At 45.1% G+C, this 23,906-nt stretch overlaps 1 protein-coding gene across 3 annotated transcripts in view; it reads left to right on the top strand.

The window, feature by feature from the left end:
* rerea (arginine-glutamic acid dipeptide (RE) repeats a) overlaps positions 1–23,906 on the top strand; it is a 121,882-nt gene that overhangs the window by 31,281 nt on the left and 66,695 nt on the right. Inside the window, exons 1-2 of one of the 3 annotated variants that reach the window (XM_041048739.1) lie at positions 1,265–1,786; positions 18,360–18,870. In XM_041048739.1, coding sequence (XP_040904673.1) covers positions 18,504–18,870 — 367 coding nt within the window. In that variant the 5' untranslated portion in view covers positions 1,265–1,786; positions 18,360–18,503. Of the gene's footprint in view, positions 1–1,264; positions 1,787–18,359; positions 18,871–23,906 lie in introns of those variants that run through there. The other 2 variants (XM_041048756.1, XM_041048748.1) reach the window with 2 other exon arrangements.

Below are 23,906 nucleotides of genomic sequence, written 5' to 3'. Positions count from 1 at the left end.
AATGAAGGACCCCCTGCACACCACCCGCAACTCAGATTGCTCACTGACTGTCTCTCCTGCTGCCCGTGTTTGGCTTTAGCGCAAAAAAAAAGCCCAATGCAGAGACTATTTGCAGTAGTTAATTGGATTTTGACAGTGATCCAATATCATGTTTAAGACAATGAAAATGTGTCAAGCTACTTGCTCACTGAAATGGAAATCATCCAATTAATTTATAACTTAATGCCGTCCATCTTTGTTTTCCTTGCTCCTCTTACATGAGAGTCAGATTCTTTTTTTTTTGTAGCATGTACATAAAAAGAAAACAAACTGTGTGTTATGTATTTTCTCCCACAAAAAAAATGACAGAATGAGTACTGAGACCTTGGAAAATAACCAGGATCACATTTGATATGATGTGCAGGCTAACCATTAAAATCAGCCTCCCAAATACTGCTAATGGACTGTTCACATTATCATCCCTGCTTGTTTCTGCCTTTTTAATGGGTGGGGTGACTAATTAATTCATTATCCAAAAATGCAAATGAGCTCCGGGAGCCTGAGCAGCATTCAGTCGCCTCCCTCTTGTGTATTTTCCAGCGGATCCATACACTAATGTTTTTAGATAGAAATCGGCGACCCGTGTGTAAGAACGTCATTTTTATTTATTTAACCATTAAAACGTGTCATTGCTGTGTGGGATCGCGTAGAAGAAAAAAACACATGTAGGCTATTAAGCCATCATTTACAAGGCACTACTAGTACTATTACTAGCTTTCAGGGCTCTCATTGTCTTGCTTTAGTGTTTTAGTCACATTCCCATAAGCGTTACCATTGATCGGTTGGTGATGGTCGGTCACTTTGGCTGCCGTGCATCTCCCTTCCTGATCCAGTTGCAAACACACACACACACGATGCACGCAGCGTGTCCCTACTGGGCTGCCATCAATCATCAGCCCCATTGGCGCGCCCCCCCCCCAGCAACCACCACCACCCACCCCCTTTTGTCCCTGACGATTATTTGAATCCAGTCCATGTTTTTGTTTCGCTCCATTTTTTTCCTCCTTTTTTTTTTTTTTTAGTGTGGTCGGGGTAATTCTCCTTCACTAGTGTCTGGATAAAGAAAGACTAGGTCAGCCATGTGGATGCGTCTGTTGAACAGCTGAAGAGGAGGAGGAGGAGGAGGGGAGGGGGGTTTACAGAGACGGAGGGAGCGATAGGGAGAGCGTTGAGTGTATGTGTGCATAGGAAAGAGAGAGAGAGAGAAGAGGGGGAGAGAGAGAGAGCGTGCGCGTGTGTGTGTGTGTGCGCGCGCGTGTGTGTGTGGAAAAAGGAAGCGGAGCCTGTAAACGGCGAACTCACTGGTTTCCTACCCCTCGAAACAACTAACAGCGCCGTGTTACTTTTCATGTGGACAATATCATCGACAGCAACAACAACACGGCCAAAGGGAATAAGAGCAGTTTCGAGGGGTGGGGGGGGGGGACTAGCAAACGTTATAGTGCCTTTCCTCGGCGATTTCGGACGTGAAGAGTCTATCAGTAAAGTGAAACCGTCTTTTGTTGAAGCAAGTGCTCGCCTGAGCCCCTCCGTGCGGGCAGCGGGTTTAAAAAAAAAAAAAGCCGAGGGGATAAAAAGTGTCCGTGTTCGCCTCGCTTTGTCCGGGGTCTTGGATTTGGCCCAACTCTCTTGCCTTTTTTTTCTTCTTCTTCTTCTTTGAAGTTCGTTGGGTCATCTCGGGCAAGGCTCGCGTTTTCAACTTGTTTGCAGCAGTCTCTGGGACTCCCAAGAATCACCAGACTGGCGGGTGAGTAGTTGAATACAAAAAAAGATTGCAGGATGGTTGTGGTTGGTGGAGGAGGGCGCAGACAGGGGGAGCAATGTGTGGGTGATAAAGAAACGGAATTTGGGCAATGGTGATGACTAAAGCCGGGTGGCACTTTAGAGTTTGCGTTGAAAGTGTCCTAATTTTGTTTATATCCGGAGTAGGAAGCGCGTGTGACCTCGAGTCAAATGTTTCTGAGTGCTCTGGCGAGCTGAAAGTTTGGCTGCATTGTTGTAAAACTTGGCTCTCTCTGGACTGTGGAGCAGACCCTCGAGCAACCTCCATGACCTGGCCAGCCTGTAACAGGGTTTCAGCAAGCTAATGGTTTTAAAGTGAGAATAATGAAGTAAACAAAAGCTTAAATGGCAACATTCCTGCCCAGGAAGTATACATCAAAGCTGAAAAAGGAAAAAAAAAAACTACTTGTGCATGTGTATTTGAGCAATCAGTCAATTTTGAGGAAACAAAATAAGAGTTGCATTTTTCACAGAGAGAAATGTTGAAATAATCTTGATGAGTCAGTGGCACATAAATTTGATGGGTGGGATTTCCCCATGCTTCATTTAAAGGATTGGCTGTTTTTTTTTTTTGGCTGGATTTACAGCCCTGCTCATGTCATAAATTGATTATTGGACTGCATTAATGGAAAGTAGCTGGGTGTTTTTGAAAGAAGTGGTAGGGGACCGTGTGTGAACCAGTTGCAAACTGTTGAAGGACCACCAAATTAACTTGACTTCCCCCTCTTTCGCACCCCAGAGGCTATGAACTCTGGCCCAAGCACATGCAGCCCTCACTGTGGGGGGGGGGGGGGTGAGGGCAGGGGGGGGGGTCTGCGCCTGTTGTTGAAAAGAGCAAGGGGGGCTGGCTCGTGGGTTGTGTGTGTATAGGAGGGGGCAGCTTAGAATCTGAAAGCAGACTACAGTTATTTGTCTGAAAGGCAGCTTATCTAATGTTTTCCAGTTATAGTAAAAGAGGGAGGAGAGCTTGTTTACTTAAATCACTGTAACATTGGACATAGTAAGTCTTCATGTGACTCCAGTCAGAAGTTGAATCCACAGGGTATGTGGCCACATAAGTACAAAGAAAGCTTAAGCCCTGAAACAAGATTCAAATCAAGAATGGGGGGGTTGCAGTGATTGCCTTCAATCTCTGCCATATAAAAACAATCCCTTCCTGAAATCCTTCCCCTGCTGCTGTGTTTTTCACTGAGCTATTACATGGACTCAGATGTTGCATCGCTAATTGTGAGGAGCTAATCTCCACCGTGCCCAGCTTCCTGTGGCATTTTTTTTGTCCCCCTTCTAGCTGAGAAGTGACCTCTAGCTTAATGATTCAGATGTGATTAATCCACTTGAGTGGGACGACACCGCATGGGCTAATGTATGACACAAGCACTGCAGATAATGGATGATTGTTAAGAGCATTTACTCCACCTAAAAATTGTTTGAACGTTTGAGGCTTAGTCAGTTTTAAAAACCACGTGAATGTGAATGTATGACATTTGTATAAGTCACGGTTAAAAATGTAACAATGGTTGTCTTTCTTGGAGCGCCTGTAACTCCGAACAAAGCTGAGTTGTCAGTCAGTGCTCTTTAATCTTAAATGGGAGTGATCTTTGATTTCAGCGTCATTAACAGATGGAATGCAAAGATTTTACAGACAGCAAGCCTTGCTTCCTTTTTGCTGATGATTTTCAGGCCGTGCCACTTGCTGTACAAGTTTACTTCTACCACCATATTTGCCAAATATGTGGCAGCGTAAACAAGGCAGGGTTTGAGTTGTCCAGTCACATGTAGTTGACGCTGAGGCTTTTACAGAAACTCTGAACATGCCACTCACAAAAGGTGTCTTTTGTTTTAGACCACTGATTTTTTTTTTTCTTTTCTCTTTGTTGGTCACTGAACTTGGCTAAGGTTTACTTCTTTTATTAGAGTGATAGGCCCGTTTCTCAAATGGTAAGCAGTAGTGTGACAGAAATGATTATAGTTTGGCAACTATATACAGGGATCTTGCAATCACAGTCCAAGCCTACACTGTCATGTGGGAAAACTTGCATAGCTTGTATTTCTGAACACATTTTGAAACGGCATCTCCCTCACTTCCCCAGAGGTTAGGATATCCATTTAGTTTCACTACTTGTGGATTGAATGAAAGAGGAAGTGGTGGTCAGCCCTCTTAATGGAGTTGTACACAAGAGCCAGAGTTGGTCTGCAGTGTGGGATTTGTATGGGAATAGAGCACAGAGCGTTTCACAATAAGGCTGCTATCAGATGAGAATATAGCAGCCTAAATCTTAATTATGTGCACACTGCCACACTGCTGTCGGTATCATTTCGCATCATCTCTATTTGCAGTGCTCATACTAGTGTTTGCGGGAAATTAAATCTGATGTGCAATTTGATCTGGGTCTGTGTCCGCAGACTGTTGTTGATTCATGTAAACCAAAGGAAGCATAGTAGCAGTGTGAGTCAACCCCCTCCACAAACACCAGTCTCACCGCTGACAAGGTACAGAGAGCTAGTAAACATTCAGCTCACATACAGGCGCGTGTATGAGTGTCACCTCTGAGGAATCTGAGGGGCGATATCCGGATCAAAGAGGCTGTTTCTGACCATACAGAGAGGGAGACGCTTCATAGAGTGAGGCTGTAACGGCTGTCTAGCTGCTCAGAGGCGGCAGAATGTTTGACAGGGCATTGGAAAAACGTTATTTAATCTGCTCGCATGATGGCCCTCGCAGGGATTGCACCATGCTGCGTCTCTGCCCCCTTTTTTTTTTTCCTTCCTGTGTCAGGATGATGGCAGTTGCTGGCTGGTAGAAAAACACTCTGAGGTTGTCTGTGTGTTGGTTTTCAGTGGTATGATGTAATGCATAAAGATTCAGAGAGAGGTGAGTTGTAACTGATGCAGTGTTGGCGGGCCTCTCATTTTCTTTCTAATGAGTGAGTCTGCTGGGGTCTTGCTATCATTTCCATTTGGGTAATAGTCCGAATGACTCAACCGTATTCCATTGTAATTACAAAGGAACGACCCTGTTGTTATTATAATAAGCCATATGAATGAAAACAGATGTGATGTTTGACTCATTAAAAGCAAACAGTTTGTAAGATGCTGATCAGGTAAATGTAGGTAAATTACAACTCTGGCTTTTTGGCTGTCTGAACGTGGCTTAGCTGCACATATCTCAACCACATAAAAGGTATCGCTTGCAGTTACCCTCCCACTTTTGACCCCAGCAATACAGAAATGCGAGAGCCGCCTTGTCATAAAGCCAGGCGGAAAATCAATGAGAAGTCATGGCTTCCATACCATCGTTGGTACCGTTTCCATCCCTCGACACAGAAGCAGACTCATGGTTTTTTTAGGAGCGATGATGAATCTCTTCAGGTCTTGTTGATTCTTTAGATGGGATTCATTTCTAAATGGAATGAGCTAGCTCGGCATTCTCTGACCTATTGTCCTTGCAGATAGTGGTGTACCAGTGACTCATTTAGAATATATTAGCCACAGATTGACATAGTACACATGAAACAGTGGTAGCACTGCTAAGGAGGCAGTACCCTCTGGTGGGTGACTACTGAAATAGAGATGAAAGACTGGAGAGGTGCTTTGATTGTTCATAGAAAATTCCATCTAATTTGTTGTGTGCACAGAGGAAGGGCCGATATCTTTAATTAACATAAACCTCAGGAGCCGACGATGAGTGAGAAATTGGTATAATTGAAAATAGGCCCTATCTCCCCCCCCCCCCCCCCCCCCTCTCTGTCTGTACATCCTTAAAGCAGCTGAGCCCATCGGAGGGCACTTTCACACATGTTAAGTGGGGGGACATCTGGCCTCGTTAATTCAGTGCATGGTCATAAAGTGGAATGGCGATCCCCACAGGGCCGCCCGCTCTGAACACCGTCAGATGGAGCCTGCGTGTCCTCGTCTCTTCCTCGTCCTCCCTGTTGACTGTCCCTCTGACACCAGCTCTGACACTTCAACAGGAACATCCGTGCAATCTCGGCTCGACGTTTAAACACAGGTGCAGATGTCCAGGGTAGACGGCAGTGACAGTACATAAATCTTCCATGTGCCAGAAAATAAAATCGTGCCACTGTAAAGCTGTAATGTGTGGTCCTATTGACCAGTCCTAATTTTCCTTTCACTTCGTACAACAAAAGAAATAAGATTCTCTTTGGGATTTTAGCAATCTGCTGCACCTAAACAGCCAGCCAGCCCCCCCGCCCCCCCACCCACGCCATAAATTTGATATCAGTAGCCAGTGTCCCTTATGTGCATGTGATATGATGAGTGGGCTGTCAGAGTCCATATTCCAGTATCCACCTTACGTCCCTGCATCCTCTGGAATGGTGGCAAATAATCGAGTGACAGCAGCGGGGAAGCATTCATGCAGCACATTCATATCCTATTTTAGCGAGTAAACATTTAATGTGTTTAAATGTATCAGAGCTTTATTTATGCATAGAATCTGCTGTTAAGTCTGAATTATACATTAGCCAATGAATAATTCATCAGTGCCATTCCTTAATGATTACTTGCCAGGCAGCGAATGTTGATATTTGCTGATAAATTTACCCATTGATCTTGCTTGTGTTTAACCAGGCTTGTAGAGATGATGTCTGCTGCTGCTGAATTTGTGTTTAGGGAGGGTTGTTTTTTTGTCAAGGATGTAATCAAAAGCAAGCTAATTGTCTAGAGATTTTTTTTTTTTAGTTAGATGTCTTTTAAAAATGACATTTGAACCCTAAGGAATTAAAGAAAAATTTATGAAATCAGAATTCTCTGTACACACTACTCCGTAGTTGTAGATCTCAGTTCTGCCATTTTCTTTAATATCTCAGTGAGGACGGTGTGTTTACATATTGTTCCCTTCATGGCAGCTCTTAGGATGAGTGGTTTATCCTCAGACCTCAACAGATCAATGTCCAATTACAGTTTTGTCTTTGTTGGCTTGTAGCCATTACACGGCAGAGTATGTTTGTTTGAAGTACAGCGTCTAGACGGTGTCTGTTGAGTTGGTAATTCAGCCCATACTTGGTGAAGGTTGTCTTTTGATACTGCGTCTTTATTGGCACTGCTCTTAACAGCCGCACCGAGCCAGATTATTGACACATTATCCGTATAATGCTCTGAGTCTAGCATTGCCTAAGCCTTGAAGCACAGCCCGTTACTGTGCAGATATATTGCTTGTCCACACAATGAGAAAATATTGACTTGTTGTCACTCACTCATTTGATTAGTTGTGCGGCTGATTCTGCTTTTCATTTGTCACCCTGGCAACGTAAATGGGGAAAACACAGCAACAGCCTCTTTCTATCCAGTAATGAAGCACTGGAGCATTGCAGACTATCACATCTGGAAAACCTCTTTCTAAGCAGGAATGAATGTCTTTATCACTCACAATGTATCATTGGCACTTGTCAGCTCAGCTAGTATCCACCAAAAGCCAACATTTGACAGCTTTTCTCGCTGCAGAATGTGCAGCTGCGTGGGAGTGATGTACTCCAACAATTCCACTTTGATTTTACAGCTCAGTTGAGTGAGATTCATCCGTATATTTACAGTGCTGGCGAGTTACTCCATTTTCTTTTGTCTGCAAGAAGAGCAGCTTAAAGCAGTCTGCTGCTGTGTGTAAGCCAGGTCATAACGAGAGCACCTTACATTTAATCCAACAGGATTCATCAGTGGCCTTGTTCTCCCAAAAATAATGAGGTAGACAGTAAGGGCTGCCCCAGGCTGCATGTAGGGAGATGATCTCTCTGAACCGGCAAATCATTCCTGTTTTTTATGCTAAAAAGACAGGCTAATGACTATACTTGATGTGTGTCAGTGCTTTAAGTTAACTAGCGTTAATTCACAGAAAGATCTAATGGGCTTGATTGTCAAGCTGAGTCGAGGCAGTCAGCGAGAGGCTTGTGCTGGGGGGTGGGGGCTGTAATTGTTTTTGCTGGCGGTGATTCTCTCTGGAAGGGATGACTGCACAATCCAGATATGTAAACAAGAAGAAACTGAAAGGCAATATGCTGATACCTTGTCTGTTTCCTCTTGATCAACCTAGCTTTTGAACTGAAATTTCTAAGCGTTGCCCAAACACTCTTTGGATTCAGCTTGGCAGTAATGGTTGCTTTACAAACCTGTGTCTGCTCAACTAAGCATTTCAAACATGTAAATCATATGTGGAAAATAGAGATCTTGAGGAAATCATTAACTGTGACGGCGCACCATGGAACAAAGAGCGGGAGAGTTAAAGACAACAGATGCTCAAAGGGTTTGATTCTGCTTATTGGAGCATGACACTTATTTAGTGCAGCGGAGATTCTCAGTGCTTTCATAGCAGACAATGATGCTGTGTCTTGCCAATGCCCTGCCACTCATCTGTTCTCCAGAGGCATTTGCGACGTTCATTTCATGTTTATGCATTTATCCAAACCTCACATGTCCTTGCTTGTTCATGCCTAGCGTAATTTTTTTTGCGCACTTGGAATCAGGTTGCTGGTTTGTCTTCACAAGACATCTTGTAATGTTTATCGCGCTGTAGCGGAGTAGACTTCCTCCTCTTATGTTTCATAAATAACAAAGCTGCTCAGCCCTGCACCAGTAAAAGAGGAAGGTTGCTATGCTATGCTACAGTGAGCTGACTCTATTGGTCTGATAAAGATCAACTTAAGACCCACCAGGAAGCAGTCCAGTTTGCAAACACACGGTTTTTGGGGTTATAGTTTGAGTCGGTGTCGGGGCAAGACTGGACATCTGTCTCCTAGTGATCTATAATGCCCACAATCCCTCCCACAGACTGTCGGCTTTGGCACTCAAGCGGTACACCGGTTGCTGTAGTACACCCAGCCACCCACAACAGTGACTTATCTCACTAGCATAACAAACAGTGGGCTAACAAAGAGGATAGAAAGCAATAGGACACACAGCAACAGAGGACCTTAAGAGCCCTGTGCCATCATAACTCCACTTCAAAATGGAGGCCTTTGTTCTGAGATTGTTGGAGAGGACATCATAGAAAGGTAGCAGCACATCTTTTCATCCTCAAACACACTCACTCCCACTCACTCAGTCTGCTGTCGGTGAAGGAGATCCTCTGCCTGATAGAGACAGAAGCTTCAGAGAAAGGTATTCCTCTGGGACGGTTGTTGAGGGATTTCTACAGTTCTGCCATGCGCTGATTAAAGGGACACTTGTAGATAATCCTTTTAAAAATAGACCTTTGTTGTGGCAGTGGTGGAGTGAGGTGGGGTGTGAGGGGCAGAAAAAGCCCCAGATTGGGATTTTTTAAAATGGTTATCACCTTGGTATGATCCGCCACTCTGCTAACATAAATATTTAATTACAGGGTGGCTGAAATAGAGCTGTTACAGACTGCTGGTGAGAAATGGAGCTTCTATTTAGAGCCCATACTGTTCCATAAAGTCATGGCATTGGTAGGCAGCCCAAGGTTATTAGTGTGGTATGAGTGTTGTGTGTGTGTCTGTGGGCTGCTGAAGAGTTCTCACTCTTTTCTTGCTGCAGTGATCCGAAGGAGAGAAATGCACTCAGTCTGTTATTGAGCATTCACTCATGAATCCTTGATGGATTACGAGTGTGTGTATATGTGTGCGTGCGTGTGAGGAAGCGCGATGTTGTGGCACTATAGTTAATGCACGACAGCGATGTTCAGGCGCACTTCACTTGAACTATTTCTACAAGCGAAACAGCTGTATGTTTTACCCTTTGCTACCTTAGTTTTGCTCTGTTTCATTTCACATGCTCCCTGCCCTCTGGGTTCTTGTTCGATGTCATTCATTTCATGCAAAATTGATTGCGAAAGCTTGCATCAATGCTTGCTGCAATGGGGTTATCACAGTGTTAGGACAGATTTGCCGACACTGATTCTCCTAACCTTACTTTCACACTCGAGTGAATAGAACCTTTAAATTTATATCAGCTTCGCTTTTAGGTTTTTGGCTGGGATTATAAAGTGAAGCCCGAATTAGGACTTGAAAGTTACTGCACAGCTCATTTAAACACTGATCTAGGCTTTGCTTGATTCATCCTGTTTACTCATTACATGATAGCTGTGGTGAAAGCAATTACTTTCAGCTTTCAAGTACCTTGCTTTTGGTCACAGTGCGGCTCTTATTCATTTCACTGGAGCTCCCAAGGCCCCGTGGCTTCCAATCAGTCCGGTGAGTGGCATGCGCTAACATTTTGCCTCTCTGTGCAGGAGATAGGTGGGTAAACACAGCAGAGTCCTTGAAGCACTTCCCATCCCTGCTATTGGATTACCAGCTGCCTTTCCGGGCCTCATCTGCACAGATGAGTGCCAAGATCAATGGAGCTCTTAGTGCAAAGCTAATTCGATCAGGACTGGCTTTGCTACCGCTGATCAGAGATTATTTTTTAAATTTTTTTTTTGACGTGAAACAAAAACTTAATCAAGTCAAGCCCATGTCCAATAGCCCATATTTTCAGCCGCTCCAACTCCTATAGACATCAATTAGGAGGCATTTCATATTCATTATTGAATTGTTGGGTTGGCCTGCTGAGAAGAGGTGTGGAGATGGAGGTAGTGAACTGCTGTGTAAAGTGATCTGGCCAGTTTTGCTGAGTGAAGCAGGAATTCTGTCTTTTCTCCAGCAGAGCAACTGGCATCATAAATAAGCTAAGAGCATGTTTTTAGAGGGATGAGGTGTCTCCTGCTTTGACGTTGAGCAGAGAGAAAGGGTTGAAGGGCATATTGACCCACTTGTTCTGGAAAGCGAAAAGCAGACTCTTCAGTGCCCCTTGTTCCCCATTAATTATTGTTTGATGCTAATAAAGGAAGGGGGGTGGGGGGGGGGGGTGTGTGGAAGGGGGAATGGGCCATGTTATGAAACATAATTATTCATTGCAGCATTTCCCCTCGACGAGCCTTGTTCCCCCTCCCCTTGTGCTTGGTGAGGAAGCTGCCGGGGCTGTCAATTGAGTACAGCAGGCAAAGATGTCCCCTCAGCCTTTTAAGGAGGGGACAGGGGGGAACAGGGTGAAGGGCGCCATTTGCCCGAGTGATATATGAGGAGAGACAGCAATATATGTAAGGAGCTGCTGAAAGAAAGATAGAAGGTCAAGGCACATTACACTCCAGCCATTTATTGGCTGAACACATAGTCTGACCTGGACTGCAAATACAGTTGCGCAGCAGCAGCATTTTTTGTTTATATATGTATGTATGTGTGTGTGTGCGTGCGTGTGTGTGTGTCAATGGCCTACACATTTTAGATTGACACGTGTGTATACACATAGATGAATGCAGTACTGTTGTGAATATGGTCTCAGTGACTTTTTATAAGCTTGCAGATGCAGTGGGAAGCTATTTTAACAAGACTGTAGCTCCATTAACCTGCCCTCCTAGATTTCCAGCGAGCGACTGCAACGGCAGAAGCACTAGAGGCTGATTTCCTATGCATGAGCGCAGCATATGGTGTGCTTAAACACAATGCAAGCATGGGATTAGTTAAGAATTGTGTTTTGTAACATTGTGATAATTGAGTGCACTTTAAGTGGTTACTCTAGCACTATATATATTTTTGCTTCTGCAGTTGCTTTGCTAAATATTAAGAAAACAAACCGCTTAGGTAATCTTGTCTACGTTTTAAAGAGTTGTGTTATTGGCATAGGCAGGGCTAAGTACTATTTCCATTGTCATTAATGGCCCAGTGACGAGAGGAGACGTTGGTGAGACTGCCATGGTCAAAGCCTAACATTAACATTCCAAGAATATCTGAGGTTTATTCACAGCAACTCAGCTGCGCAGCCAGCTCAGTTCACCTTTGGTTTAAAAAAGACAGCAGCAGGCATGTAGTCAGCCTGAGCAGTGTTGTTTGGGCAGTATTAATGTGCCATTGTTGTTGCACAGTGAAGGATGCAATGTGTAATCCAATAAATTGCAGTTGTTAGGTGTTTGGAAAGATGAAAAATATGCAGCTTGTGTTTGCTGGAGGCGTAACACGCTATCAGTTAGGGATCAAGTCTCCATTTCACACATGAACAGGCAGAGTTAATCTGTGGATCACTACTGTACACTGTGTAATATCCAGCCTCTCTTCTCATATTTTCCCAAAAGCCCATTGTTCTAGTCTCCTGCTGCTAATGTTTTGGAAAATAGTTGTCTTTTCTACCTGATGTGTATTTTTAGGTAAAGACCTAAGCATTTGCTTGTGGTCCAGCTAGTAAACCATACAAGTCTGACTCCTTCAGGCTCTTTAAAATTAATTGTGTGCATTTGTGTGTGTGTGTGTGTGTGTGTGGCCTGTGTGTTTGTGGCAGGGCGCACTGAAATGCCACTGCCGTAAGAGGCCCAGTCCCAGCCACTACATGTTTTATGAGCTGTCCTCAGAGGATATGGGAGCTCTGAGCTCAGATCTTGCTTGTCATAGCAGTGTTTTCATCACTCCTGGCCACTTTCCCCAAGCTGTTTTTTTTCCCTTTTGATGAGGGAGAGGAAATGCATCCAGAATCAGACAATATTTACAACACAGCTCTGTCTGGGGCTATAGTTTAAGAAGCGTGGCTAGCTGCATGGAGGCCTCACAGACTCATGATTCATATTATTCTCCTCATGCGCACTGCAGAGGGTGCTTTCCCCTCTGCCTAGGATCACTGGCCTGCACGACTGAGATGGTGGATGACAAGGCTGAACGCTACACTGAATATTCCACTCCCCTCGTCACCTCCCCTGTTGACTGCTTTCTAAAGCTGTCCTTTTCCACATTTCCAACTGGAGAACGTTCACCGACAGTGTCTATTTGCAGTGCTCACACATTGACTTGTGAGTTATAGCTCTGGTTGCGAGAATGCTGAAATTAGCATGGAGGATAACAAACAAAAGGGGATGCTATGCTTAGAAGAGGAATTCTTTGTTTGTTTTTTTTCTAATTTTATTTTGTAGATGGCAATTAGTTGTGATGGTTGGTTGGGTGGCGGTTGGCGGTTAAAGGAGAGGCATTTGCATATGATATAATAGCCCCTCCTAATTAGAGTTAATACCATCCTGTGGTATATAGAGGTGGAGGTGTGTTTTTGGCTGGTATCATTATAAGACTTTGAATGGAGGGATTGTCCTCCCCCCCAACCCCCGATCCCCGACCATCTGCTTGAGGACTGAGCAGAGTTCGCCACCACGTAGCTAAATAATTTAGACAGAAAAATGTTTTTCTGTAGTGACCTAATGGCTTTGTTTTTGGGAGCGGCTCTTGAAGGCATTCTCCAGTGCCCCTGCTGGCCCGCGCTGTCAGTCTTGAAACCTCAGAGCTGTCTTATCTATCACTCTAATCTATTTATGTTAGTTTTTCCTCTGTGTTGGCACGTCACTCTGTGTGGCATAGTGATTAGAGTAGCTGGAGGATGTAGGGCAGCCACATGAATACATTTCCTCCTCTCTCGCACTCATTTAGACTACCAGTTGAAGTTGAACTGACGGATAGGATCGTTAAGCTGATAGGCAGATCTGGGAGGAAGAGTGGGGATATTTGATTGCGGAATATCAGTGGAAGTGGTACATGATTGAGTGCTCAAATATTAAAATCTCAAGAGTCTTTTATATTTATCAGAAGACAGAATCACATTTTTTTTCCTTTCTAAAAAAAATCTTTTCACCATATACATCTGATTGAGAAAATGTCATGTAACTCATTTCCTCCTCTCCCTGCTAAAGCTCTCTTCCATTTTTATAGAGATAAATGTTTGAAGATGCACACATGATACAGATTTTTTTAGTACAAGTCAGCCTTGAATGTGTCCCTAGTGTGTATTTGTACCTCTCCTGACCTCAGCTTTACCTCTGGGTAAATTTCCATTACAACAGCATAATTCACCAAAAAATTGAATTGTCAGTACCTCTCCAGAGGTGAAAGACACTAGAAATCCTTTCGAATCAGGCACTTTATTCACACTGCAAAAAAAAAAAAAAGCAGCCTACAGATCTACAGGGAAACTCAATTAAGGGCCACATTCATGATAGCGCTGTCTGCCACCACATACCTCACATTCTCCCGCTTCTCTTATCAATGACACATTGGGAGAGGTCCTTTACTGTAACCGTGAGCGGGCTCACGACTACATTTCTCAAGAGTTCCTCATTTAGAGGAGAGGCGAAGGGTGACAATGGACAACCCTGGCATTTCCCTCGGGAGCCGTGTCAAAACATGATGCCTCGTGAAGCAGTCAGAGCCGCTGAAATGGCCTTCAGCTTTGCTCCAGCCAGACAAACGTGGCAGACTGAGAGAGGTAGAGGTGTCTTGAAGTAGCTGGTATTAGGCTGCGAAATGAAGTCCTTCTCACAGGCCCCTGTAGATAATGGACATCTTGGGTTGTGGAGCGGCCCCCTCCGGGCCATTTGGAGCTCTCACAGAGAGCACACAAACAGGGACTAGAGGAGGATTTAGCCATCTTTTAGAGATGGAGTAGAGGCTTAGACCCTGTGGAGCTCACAGTCTGATCCCTGTGTCTGTGGCTGGAAGTACCTGTGGACCGTTGGACAGAAAACATTATTGACTTTGTGGGTATCAGTTTATATTATAAAAAGAAAGTATTGGAGCCTGTTCTTAGCCCAGGGACATGCACATTTTCTTGGTTTATGTTTTTAGACAGTGACAGTTTATTGTTGCCCACAGTGTCATTGTACATGAGAATCTGTTCTTGTGCAGCAGTGCTTTTTACCATGGGACTCTCTAGGCAGGTTTAAATGTTGATGTTGGAAAGCCCCAAGCTATCTTTTCGCGAGCATGGCTTCTACCTACTAAACTAACCCCGGATGCCAGCTAAAAATAGAGCCTTTGTGAGCACAGCTTTAGCAGAGGGAAAAAAAAGATGTGGTTACTCATCAGTGAATTGAAAAACAAGTGGAGCAGACAAGTGCCTTTGCCCTGCCAATGTGAACTAAAACAGAGAGGGCCTCAGAGAATAAAGTAAGCCATGATTGCACCAGGTAAGACAAAGCAGGCCGGGTGCAGAGACCGCAGAGAATCCCTTATGAAGTGGCCTACCCCTTGCCTCCAGCTGAGCCTTTCATTGTGCTGTTGTTTCTAGGGGGCTTGGATGGCAGCTTAGATTAGATCGCACTGAGTAATGGATTGGAGCTGACGAAAACCTGCTGCATCTTAACATCACCACAGCTAGGATCCGCGCACTGCTGAGGATCTCGCTGGTTTATTCAGATCAATTTGAGTTGCCCTCATTGTTAATAACCCTGTGTATATTCATGCTAACATTGTTCTCCTCTAATCTGTATTCATGCGAGTATTTCATTCAATCCCTTTGGAAAGCCGGCCCTAAATCCTTGCCAATCACATTTTGCTACTTCATAATTCTCCAATTGAATATGCCATGAATTACTTTTCAGTCTTTCTCCCCAAAACTGAGTGGATCGCTGTGGTGGTTATATTGTTGATAGATTCTATTTTGCATTTAAATGTAGAAATTTTTAGTGCTTCCATTATTTGTTCTACAAAATGTTTTATGAATAAATGTCCAGCTTTTGCAAATTTATAATCCACGATAATCAATTACTAAAATTCGGCGGGATGAGAAAAAGAAATCCTACAGCTTTACCATGCTGTATAGGTACTCAAGCAAAGCGTGATAATTTGGATGTTTATCCTTAGACAGGTTTTGATTAAAACTACAGAGATGAGCATGGATTTGGGTAAATGTGGGAGTGATTGGAATGAATAAAACATGGCTTTTTAAAAGGCTGTTCAGTGGAGAGAGAGAGAGAAAAAAAAACACTGTTTAGTAACAGAAACGTGCTGTGTGGCCATTGTGGGGGATGATGTGTTAATCGAGCCACAAACTGTGTGGTTTTTCAGGCCAGAGGTCTCATTTAAACAGGCACGGAAAAGAGAAATGTATTTGAGCGAGGCCCCGCTGGCTGCTAGCCCTTGACTCCATTGCAGTAATGTAAATGGTGGATTAGGTGCTGTTGGCTGGGACCCCCTCAACCCCTCTCCAGCCACTGCCCCCTCCTTCTGTTTTCCATTAAGACAGCTGGTATCTTTCAAAGGGTCCTGGCCCAGTGATTGATGTGTAATAGCTCCAAGCCTCACCTGCCCCCTCACAGCGTTATTCATCGGCCAGGCAGCCAGCGCTGCTTTCTGCTAAGCACTTTGTTTCCCGGGTTGTGGGTGGAGAGCCTTCTCCCTCGCTTTCTCTCTCCGTCTCCACTTTCTCATTCGCTTCCCTCTCAGCCATCAATACATTATGACTTTTCAGTGCTAGTGTTACTACTTCACACTGACTCACTCAATTTGTTCAACTTGAAATTGCTCTTTTATCTGAATCAAACTATGACTTCTGAGGTATTGGCTATATATATATATATATATATATATATATATATATATATATATATATATATATATATATATATATATATATATATATATATATAATATATGAGACATATTGTTAATTGAATACTAAAAGCAATTAAGCATTGGCAAGGCTGTACCTGTATGCAGAATTTTTTCTTGCTTTGAGGGTTAACAAATGCAATAATGTGAACGTCAGCGAGGTAATTGGAGATGCAAAATTTGGATTTCGGCAGTTAAGTAAAGTGTATCCAGATGCAAACTAATAGCACCTAGATTGTAAGGATACTTATAGAGGCTTGTAGCTGCCCACAACATCAAAGGAGAGTGGGCCTGCCCTCCATTTGCAGCAGTTCATATTGGTTTCAGTGGAAGGGGCTTATGTTACTGATTAGAGGAGAGGAGAAGTGCTTAGCTCGTGCACAGATCCTGGCAGCCCCCAGGATTAGAGCTGTGCTATCAAATGGTACCTTCATCAATGTTTTTATGTTCCTCACACCTCCAAGACATGCTGCTGGATATGGATACAAGAGGGGGCGCAGTATGTATTTTGGCACACCGGCGGAGGTGTGTGTATCCACGGTGGGCGTGCGTCCTTGTGCGCACATGCGTGCTGGAGCTCTCTCGAGCCCTTGCGTCCTCTGTGTGCGCTAATGTGTTCTTGTGTGTATATGCTGGCAGCCCAGTGGTCGCCGTGGTAACTCATCATTAGGTGATTAATGGGGCTGTGACGAGGCTGCGGTTTAATCAGGCCCGGTGTTTGTGTTGAAGCCGACGACAAGAGCAGCTGCCCTGTCAGTTGGTGTCTGCTCACGAGATGACAGCACCCGCTGCTGAGGAGCGCCGTTGTCAAACGTGCTTCATTGTGTGTGTGTGTGAGCGTGTGTGTATGTGCGTATGTGCCTGCCAAAAGCCTTTCTTCCACCTTCCCCTTTCGTTCTTTTCCTCACCTCACATTCTTTCTAGCTCTCTCAATAAGTGCACGTCTGCTTGCAGACTGCTGCTGTATAATTTTCTCTCGATACTGGTTTTGTTTTACCTGGCCCAATCTCTATCCCCTCCTCCTTTTTAACTCTCCCTTTCCCACCCTGCTATCAGGACCATGGCAACGTGGGTGCTGATTGCCTGGTCTGATCTCTCTGGGGGCTGAAATAACTGTTTCTACTTAATTTGTTGCAGTGGGGGTGGAGGGGGCAAACACTGGCAGTAAATGAGAAGCCTCCTTTGTAGGCGCAGTGTGTAGGGGCAGTGTAGTGCAGACAGCGTGCTGCTTCAGCTTTGCCCACTTAACTGTTTATGGAGGATTTCATTATGGCATGAGAAAGTGGTAGCTGAGCTCTTTTGAGTGAACAGCGATAGCTGAAAATGGCAGCGGACTGGGCAAGGCAAATGACTGGTTCAGCCACTCTCCTCTCTCCCTTTCCTTACCCAGTGGATTGCTGTGTTCTCCCCTCCAGAGCTGTCACTTCACATTAACACAGTGGTGACTGTCAGCCAGGGCAGAGGGCTGGGGTTGGGTGCAGTCCAGTAAGCCAGAACACACACACACACACACACGCACAACCGCACACAGACACACACAGATGAGTAAAATTGAGCCTGGTGTCATCACAGATGGTCTCCAGAGAAGCTAGCCAGTTAACTCTGTCACTGAGCTTTATGCGGTGTCTCTCACGTGGTATTGCAAACGGCAAGCAGCGTCTTGTGCTGAAAAACCCCCTGACACATTATCTCTGAGGAATTCTATAGGCTGCAAGCCTCCTCCTCAGGGCAGCACTGCTTTTTTTATGCTTACACAGATACGACTTCCTTTCAGCTTATTGTGTTTCAAACACTGTTCGTGTAGCACTTGTCTTTTTACTTTTCTCGCTCCCTTTTTCTTTCTATTCTTTTACCCTTTAATAACTCTGTTTTACTGCCTCTCTGAAATAATGGAAATGTCTGAGCAGGAAGCTAGAAGGTTCTGTTCTTTGATAAAGCTGCTCAGCACTCTCCAGAGTATACATGGTTGTGGAGGGGAGTGCCAGCAATTGCTGTGATGTTGAGAAGAGTCAGCACAGCTGCCTGATATCTAGGAACTAATCTTGTGTTTCTCAACCACAAAAGATCTCCTCCAGCACAAAACAATCCTTTTTACTTAATGTAGCTTCTGTACAGTAAGGATAATGGTTGTTGACACAGGCTTTCTCTAATTATCCTTCTTCTTTTTTTCTACAGCTTTTCTGAAACACTGGGGTTGTTGGTGTGGCCAAATTTTCCCTGGATTTGACTGGTAAATTCAGAAGACTGAAGCCCAGGCTCACAGTCTACCTTTCACGGAGGCCCAGCCGTGAGAGGACTGAGGAAGGCACGTGGCGGATCATGACGGCCGACAAAGAGAAGGAGAGGGAGAAAGAGCGGGACAGGGACAGAGACAGGGATAGAGACAAGAGAGAGGCCGGTAAGTCCCGCCGGCAGGACGGGGACCGGGGCGACCGTGAGAGTGAGAGCTCCAGGCCCCGACGCAGCTGTACGCTGGAGGGCGGGGCCAAGAACTATGCAGAGAGCGAACACAGCGAGGACGAGGACAACGACAATGGCAGCACAGGTGGAGGCAGCGGCACGGCCGAGGAGGCCGGCAAGAAAGGCAAGAAGAAGACGCCTAAAAAGAAGTCACGCTACGAGCGTACAGAGAACGGAGAAATAACATCCTTCATCACAGAAGATGATGTTGTTTACAGACCTGGAGGTAAGTCCTTGTTCACTACAGTGAACCAGTCAGTCTCCATATAGGTACTTACTCAGTTTACTGATAATCGTAGGCCCAATATCAGGTTTACTCATTTACTCATTCTTTTACTTCTTCTCACTTACACTTTGTCACTCAGTGAGCTTGTTTTAGAAATTAGGAGGCAATTTTTTTTTTAATTGATCAGTGATTGATTTCTGAGCTCTTAAAGAAAGTCATCTCTGTTGCAATAAGCTGCTGAGGGACTGCGCATTCTCCAAAGTAGTAACTCTGGAACAGCAGTACACTCTCAGGCTAGAGGCCAATGCATCATACAATCAATTCCAAGTTGACCCATTCTGTGCTTTGTCTTGGGCTGAGTCAATAAAGCAAAGTGGTGCTTCACGAGATGATGTGATAGTGACGACAGCCATGATAATGATTTCATCCCAACACCATTTGACTCACTGAAAGTATGCTATCTCCTCTGGGGCCAAAAGGTACTCTAGTTTTCCTGGAGGGATGTTTGAGCTGCAGCACAGTGTCTTTATTACTGAATGAGGCCACAAATAGAAAAATCCTTTTCTGCAGCTGTAAAGATGGCCAGTCTTTCACCTACTGTTTATAAATTGGCTTTATTAGAGGGGGAGATGTCAAAACTCACGGTCGGTAGGAAGCGAGGCTAGCTGATCCTGTGTGTGTGTGTGTGTGTGTGTAGACCTTCTCTCTCTCTCTCTCTCTCTCTCTCTCTCTCTCTCTCTCTCTCTCTCTCTCTCTCTCTCTCTCTCTCTCTCTCTCTCCTGCTGCTCAGTTCTATCCTCCGTGCAACTAAATCATTGCCGCCATGTCTTTTCATTTGTGTAGCAACTAGCAAAAGGTCAGTTAGAGAAGGGGGGCGGGGGGTATTTAATGGGAAGATGTAGGAAATAACAGCCAGTGTGTTACGTTTCTTCTTCTCCAACTAACTAACCATACACATCCACACAAACACTCAGCTCTCCTTTTTCCCTCAGCTACTAAACAGACGACTTCAAGTAGGTGCAGAGAAACAGCCAGACCTCACCACCCTACACTTGGCTAAATTATCTCTGTGCTGGGATCAGTGGAGGTCCTCAAGCAAGCAGTCACACTGAACCAAAGCCTTGTTGTTGTTCATTCTATTTCTGTCTGTCTAACGCTCTGCAGCGGAGTCCATTGAAGCCTTTTTTGCTCCGCATTTCATCTTTAATAGAGAGAGCACCGGCGCTTTGTCTCATAGTCAGCCATGCAGAGAGGGGGGAGTAGAGAGGGAGGGAAGTGGGTAAAAAAAAAACAGAAGCAGTCAGTCACGTCAATGAAACATTCAAAAGGCATATAAACAAAGTCGACGGTCTCAGTGGATTAGCCCCGTCGAATATTTATATTTTCACATCCGAGCGAACAGCATAGCCAGTGTCTGGTTGATGGGGAATATTTATGTTTCCTGTCTTCTCCTTCAATTAGTTTGACAGGTCTAGAGTGGCCCAAGCATCACAGCCTGCTCCCACCATGTAGACTGGAGATGTTAGATTGGTTTAGGTTAGGGATGAGCCAGGATTGGCCAGCGGCAGCCCCAGCACTGGTACACTAGTTTGTAATTTACCTCCTATTGTTAAAATGGAAGATCCTCCACCTCAGCAACTAACTTCCTGCTGTCTCCTCTGCTTATTGTTCAAGTGATAAGCCCTGTGTTTGTGTGTGTGTGTGTGCTCTGCATGTTTTCCTCCTCCTGCCTGGTCATTGGTAGCAACCTTCTTGCAATCAGATTTGATGTGTGCAGCTTAGGCAGGCACAAAGCCTGCAATGGATTATGCTTTACTAAATGTTAAATCCCTTTATAGCCGTCTAGTGACACACAATATGTAAAACTGACCACCCTCGGAGAGGGATTTACACCGCCCCAGACATGGGGAGAGGGAAGAAGTTGTCACTGAAAGCAATACGGAAACCAAAAGAAATTGTGAAGCAACGTACTGTTTTGATTGCTTTTGTCACAGGGGGCTTTAGGAACATACAGGCCCATGTCATCACATAACAAATAACAGGTGAGCTACTATTGAAAGTGTCTGCACACTCCCATTCTCCAGCCACCCACCAGTCTCTCTGCTTAGCATTTATATCCCTTGAAGAGGGGCCCAGGCAGCTTAGTGCACATCGATTGGATGGGGAAAGGTGGAAGGAGAAGTGCAATTGGCCAAGAGGCGGGCCTGCAGCTAACTCTACCTTTGCTGCTCTTTAAAAAGGATGGAGGAGTGTGTCTGTGGTGGTGGCCAGGGGACTGCGTCCCGGGCCATTTGTATGGTCGGCTGCTAGGGTGAACAGCCCGATGCAGACATGCCAAATCGATCTGTACCCCGTGGCTGAGCTCTCACCACTTCCCCAGGCCTGGCCAGACAACACCAGACTCTGTTCTCTACATTCGTCCACCCCCTCACCCCAGATTATAGATCCTCCCTCTGGGGATTATACACACTGCCATGGGGGGTCATTAAGAGACACCCTAGAAGCACGGAGACACACAACAGACTTGTCAGTACGCACATACACAGTGCGCTGATAAGCAGTATTTGTGCACTCACAAGTGTACTCTAACGCATATACATGCACACACTAACACCATATGCAAGGCATGCTTTTAACAGTTACAGGCACTGCCCCTATCTATGACAAGCACACTCCTGCGCCACACACAGGCTCAGGATAATACACACAAACAGCACTCTCCACATCGCTCATCCCTCCTCTCCGCTGCAGCAGGGCTCTGCTTGGCGCTGCGGGTGGCTGGCTGCCATAGCATGTCTCCTTCCTTCCTAACTGACTGGCTGGCTGGTCTGTTTAAAATGGAGAGAGCTAATGGAAACCACCTGCCCCCCGCCCCACCACCCACCCCAACTCCCTCTGCCCTTCTACCTTGGTGTATGTCACACAACATGGCTGCCATAGCCAACCCACTGGGCAATAAGACTTGAATTCAGTAATTTCTTATTAGCAAGTGGTAGGTTTGTGTAGGGTGCGCAGTGTATAATACAGACAGATTGCAGGCTAGTCTGAGAAAAGCACCTTGTGTGTGTATAAGTGTTGGGGGAGTTGTTGATGTGGACAGCTGGTGCTTCTTGCCGCATCCACCGCAGAACCCTGGGGAGCGTGTGCGTATTTGTGTGTGTCACTGTATGTGTCATGTGCACACACAGTGCACTGTGCAGCAGGAGTATGTCTGACACACACATGTAGCTGGATAACCCGGCCCTCCCTGACTCCCTGCCTCCCTCCTCCCTCCCCCCTCAAACTCAGGACCAACTGTTGTCATTCGCAAAACCTGCTATGTTCTGTTTGCAAGGGCTTCAGTTTTTCTTTCTCAAATATATATAAATTGTAATTATCTGCATGTTACATATATATATTTAATGTATGTTGTCATTATTGCTAATGATGCACAATATCTGCATCGTGCAAATGCCATTTATTAACCACCTTAGGTATCAAATAGATGCAACAGATGCACATTAAAAATGTCTTTTTCAGCCCAGTTTCAGATTTTAACAGGGCAGTTTTATAAACAATACAACTGAATGTTGGATAAGCATAAAATATAATTCCACAAAGGCTTTCCTACCAACAGCAAGTGTAGAGGCTGAGCTGACAAGCTGGCTTACTTACTTACTGCTCCTTTGCAGTTAATCTCATACACTAAAGTTAAAAATGACCTGAACTTCATTCATTACCTTTTAAAGTGACCTGTACCAAAGAATTGCTTTATCTATTTAAATTTGCACTGCCAGTCATGTTTATGCAACTTATTATTTTTTCTTTTAACACAGAGATAGATATTGAATTAAGAGCATAGTAAATTACACTTCATAGGAACACAACACATTTGTATTCTGTTTTTAGTATGGATCCTCTTGAGAAGCCAGTATAATGCGATTCAGAAAGTGTTGGATTGGTTATTCCAGAGCCAAGATACCGTAGGCTAGAGCTCGATTAGCATAGCACATCCCCTCCGCTACAAAGGCTAGCTGTCGATCGGTTTGCTGTTTCCAGTCAAGCTAACATGAGGGACAAGCCCTTGGAGTCATCTCATATTGAAACATAGCAGTGTGAATCTGTAGCCTGTCGCTAACCGAACAGATCTATTTTTAAAAAGCCCTCTCCGCTCTCCCATCTCTCCCCACACTAGAGACTCTGGGAAAAGGGCTTTTTAGTGAAATCCAACCACCTGCCGACTGCTAAATGAGAAAGCGTGGGCTAGCCGAGAGGGAAAGGAGAGGAGGAGGGGGTGGTGTTGTCAAAGAGCCTCTGTTCTCCCCTAGGAGCTCAGTCAGCTGTAGGCCTGCCCTATTGTAGAGAGCTGATGGTATCGCTTGCCAGGTATTTCCCTCTGCTTTTCCAGTGAGAAGAAGGAAGATTTGTCGGGCTGGTGGTTGAGGAGAGAGGAAGGAAAGTTGGGGAAGAATCAAGTGTCTGTGTGCCTCCAGGCCTTGACTGCCTGTTACGCCACCCCACTGGGATCGACCCAGCAGGAAATGGCACAAGGCAGCCTTGGTCATCAGCAGGTCTCCCTCACAGAGCCGCTGCGGTCGATGGTGGATCAGTAATAACACCAGTCTCCCTCTGTCTCCCAAGCTTTCTGTCTTTCCTGGCCCTCTAGTCCCCTCACACCCCTGTGGTTCCATTATTGCATTCCTTGTGCTATTTAATTTTAGGATCAGTGCACTCAAGGGGGAGGGGAGGGGAGGGGAGGGGAGGGGGGAGGGGGGGGGGGGTAGCACTCCTAAAGCCGCGCACTGCTCTGCTGTGTGTGCTCTGCCAGTTTGAGCCAACACCACTTTTAACAATGCAGGTGCGTCCTGCCTCACGTCCAACGCTCACCACCTGCAAGCACGGCTTAAACAAACGTTCCTCTTGATTTAATAAGCCTGTCTTGTATCCTAAAATATGCTCATATTCTCGCTGTGTTTAACTGATCTCATTCCATAGCACCAACCACCCCCCATCACTGTTTACAAAACACTGGCATATATTACTGTGTTCACAATGTG

The sequence above is a fragment of the Toxotes jaculatrix genome, chromosome 2, assembly GCF_017976425.1.
Source record: "Toxotes jaculatrix isolate fToxJac2 chromosome 2, fToxJac2.pri, whole genome shotgun sequence".
Lineage (NCBI taxonomy): Eukaryota > Metazoa > Chordata > Actinopteri > Toxotidae > Toxotes > Toxotes jaculatrix.
Note: the sequence above shows the minus strand (reverse complement) of the source record. Positions and strands in the feature narration are given on the sequence as shown.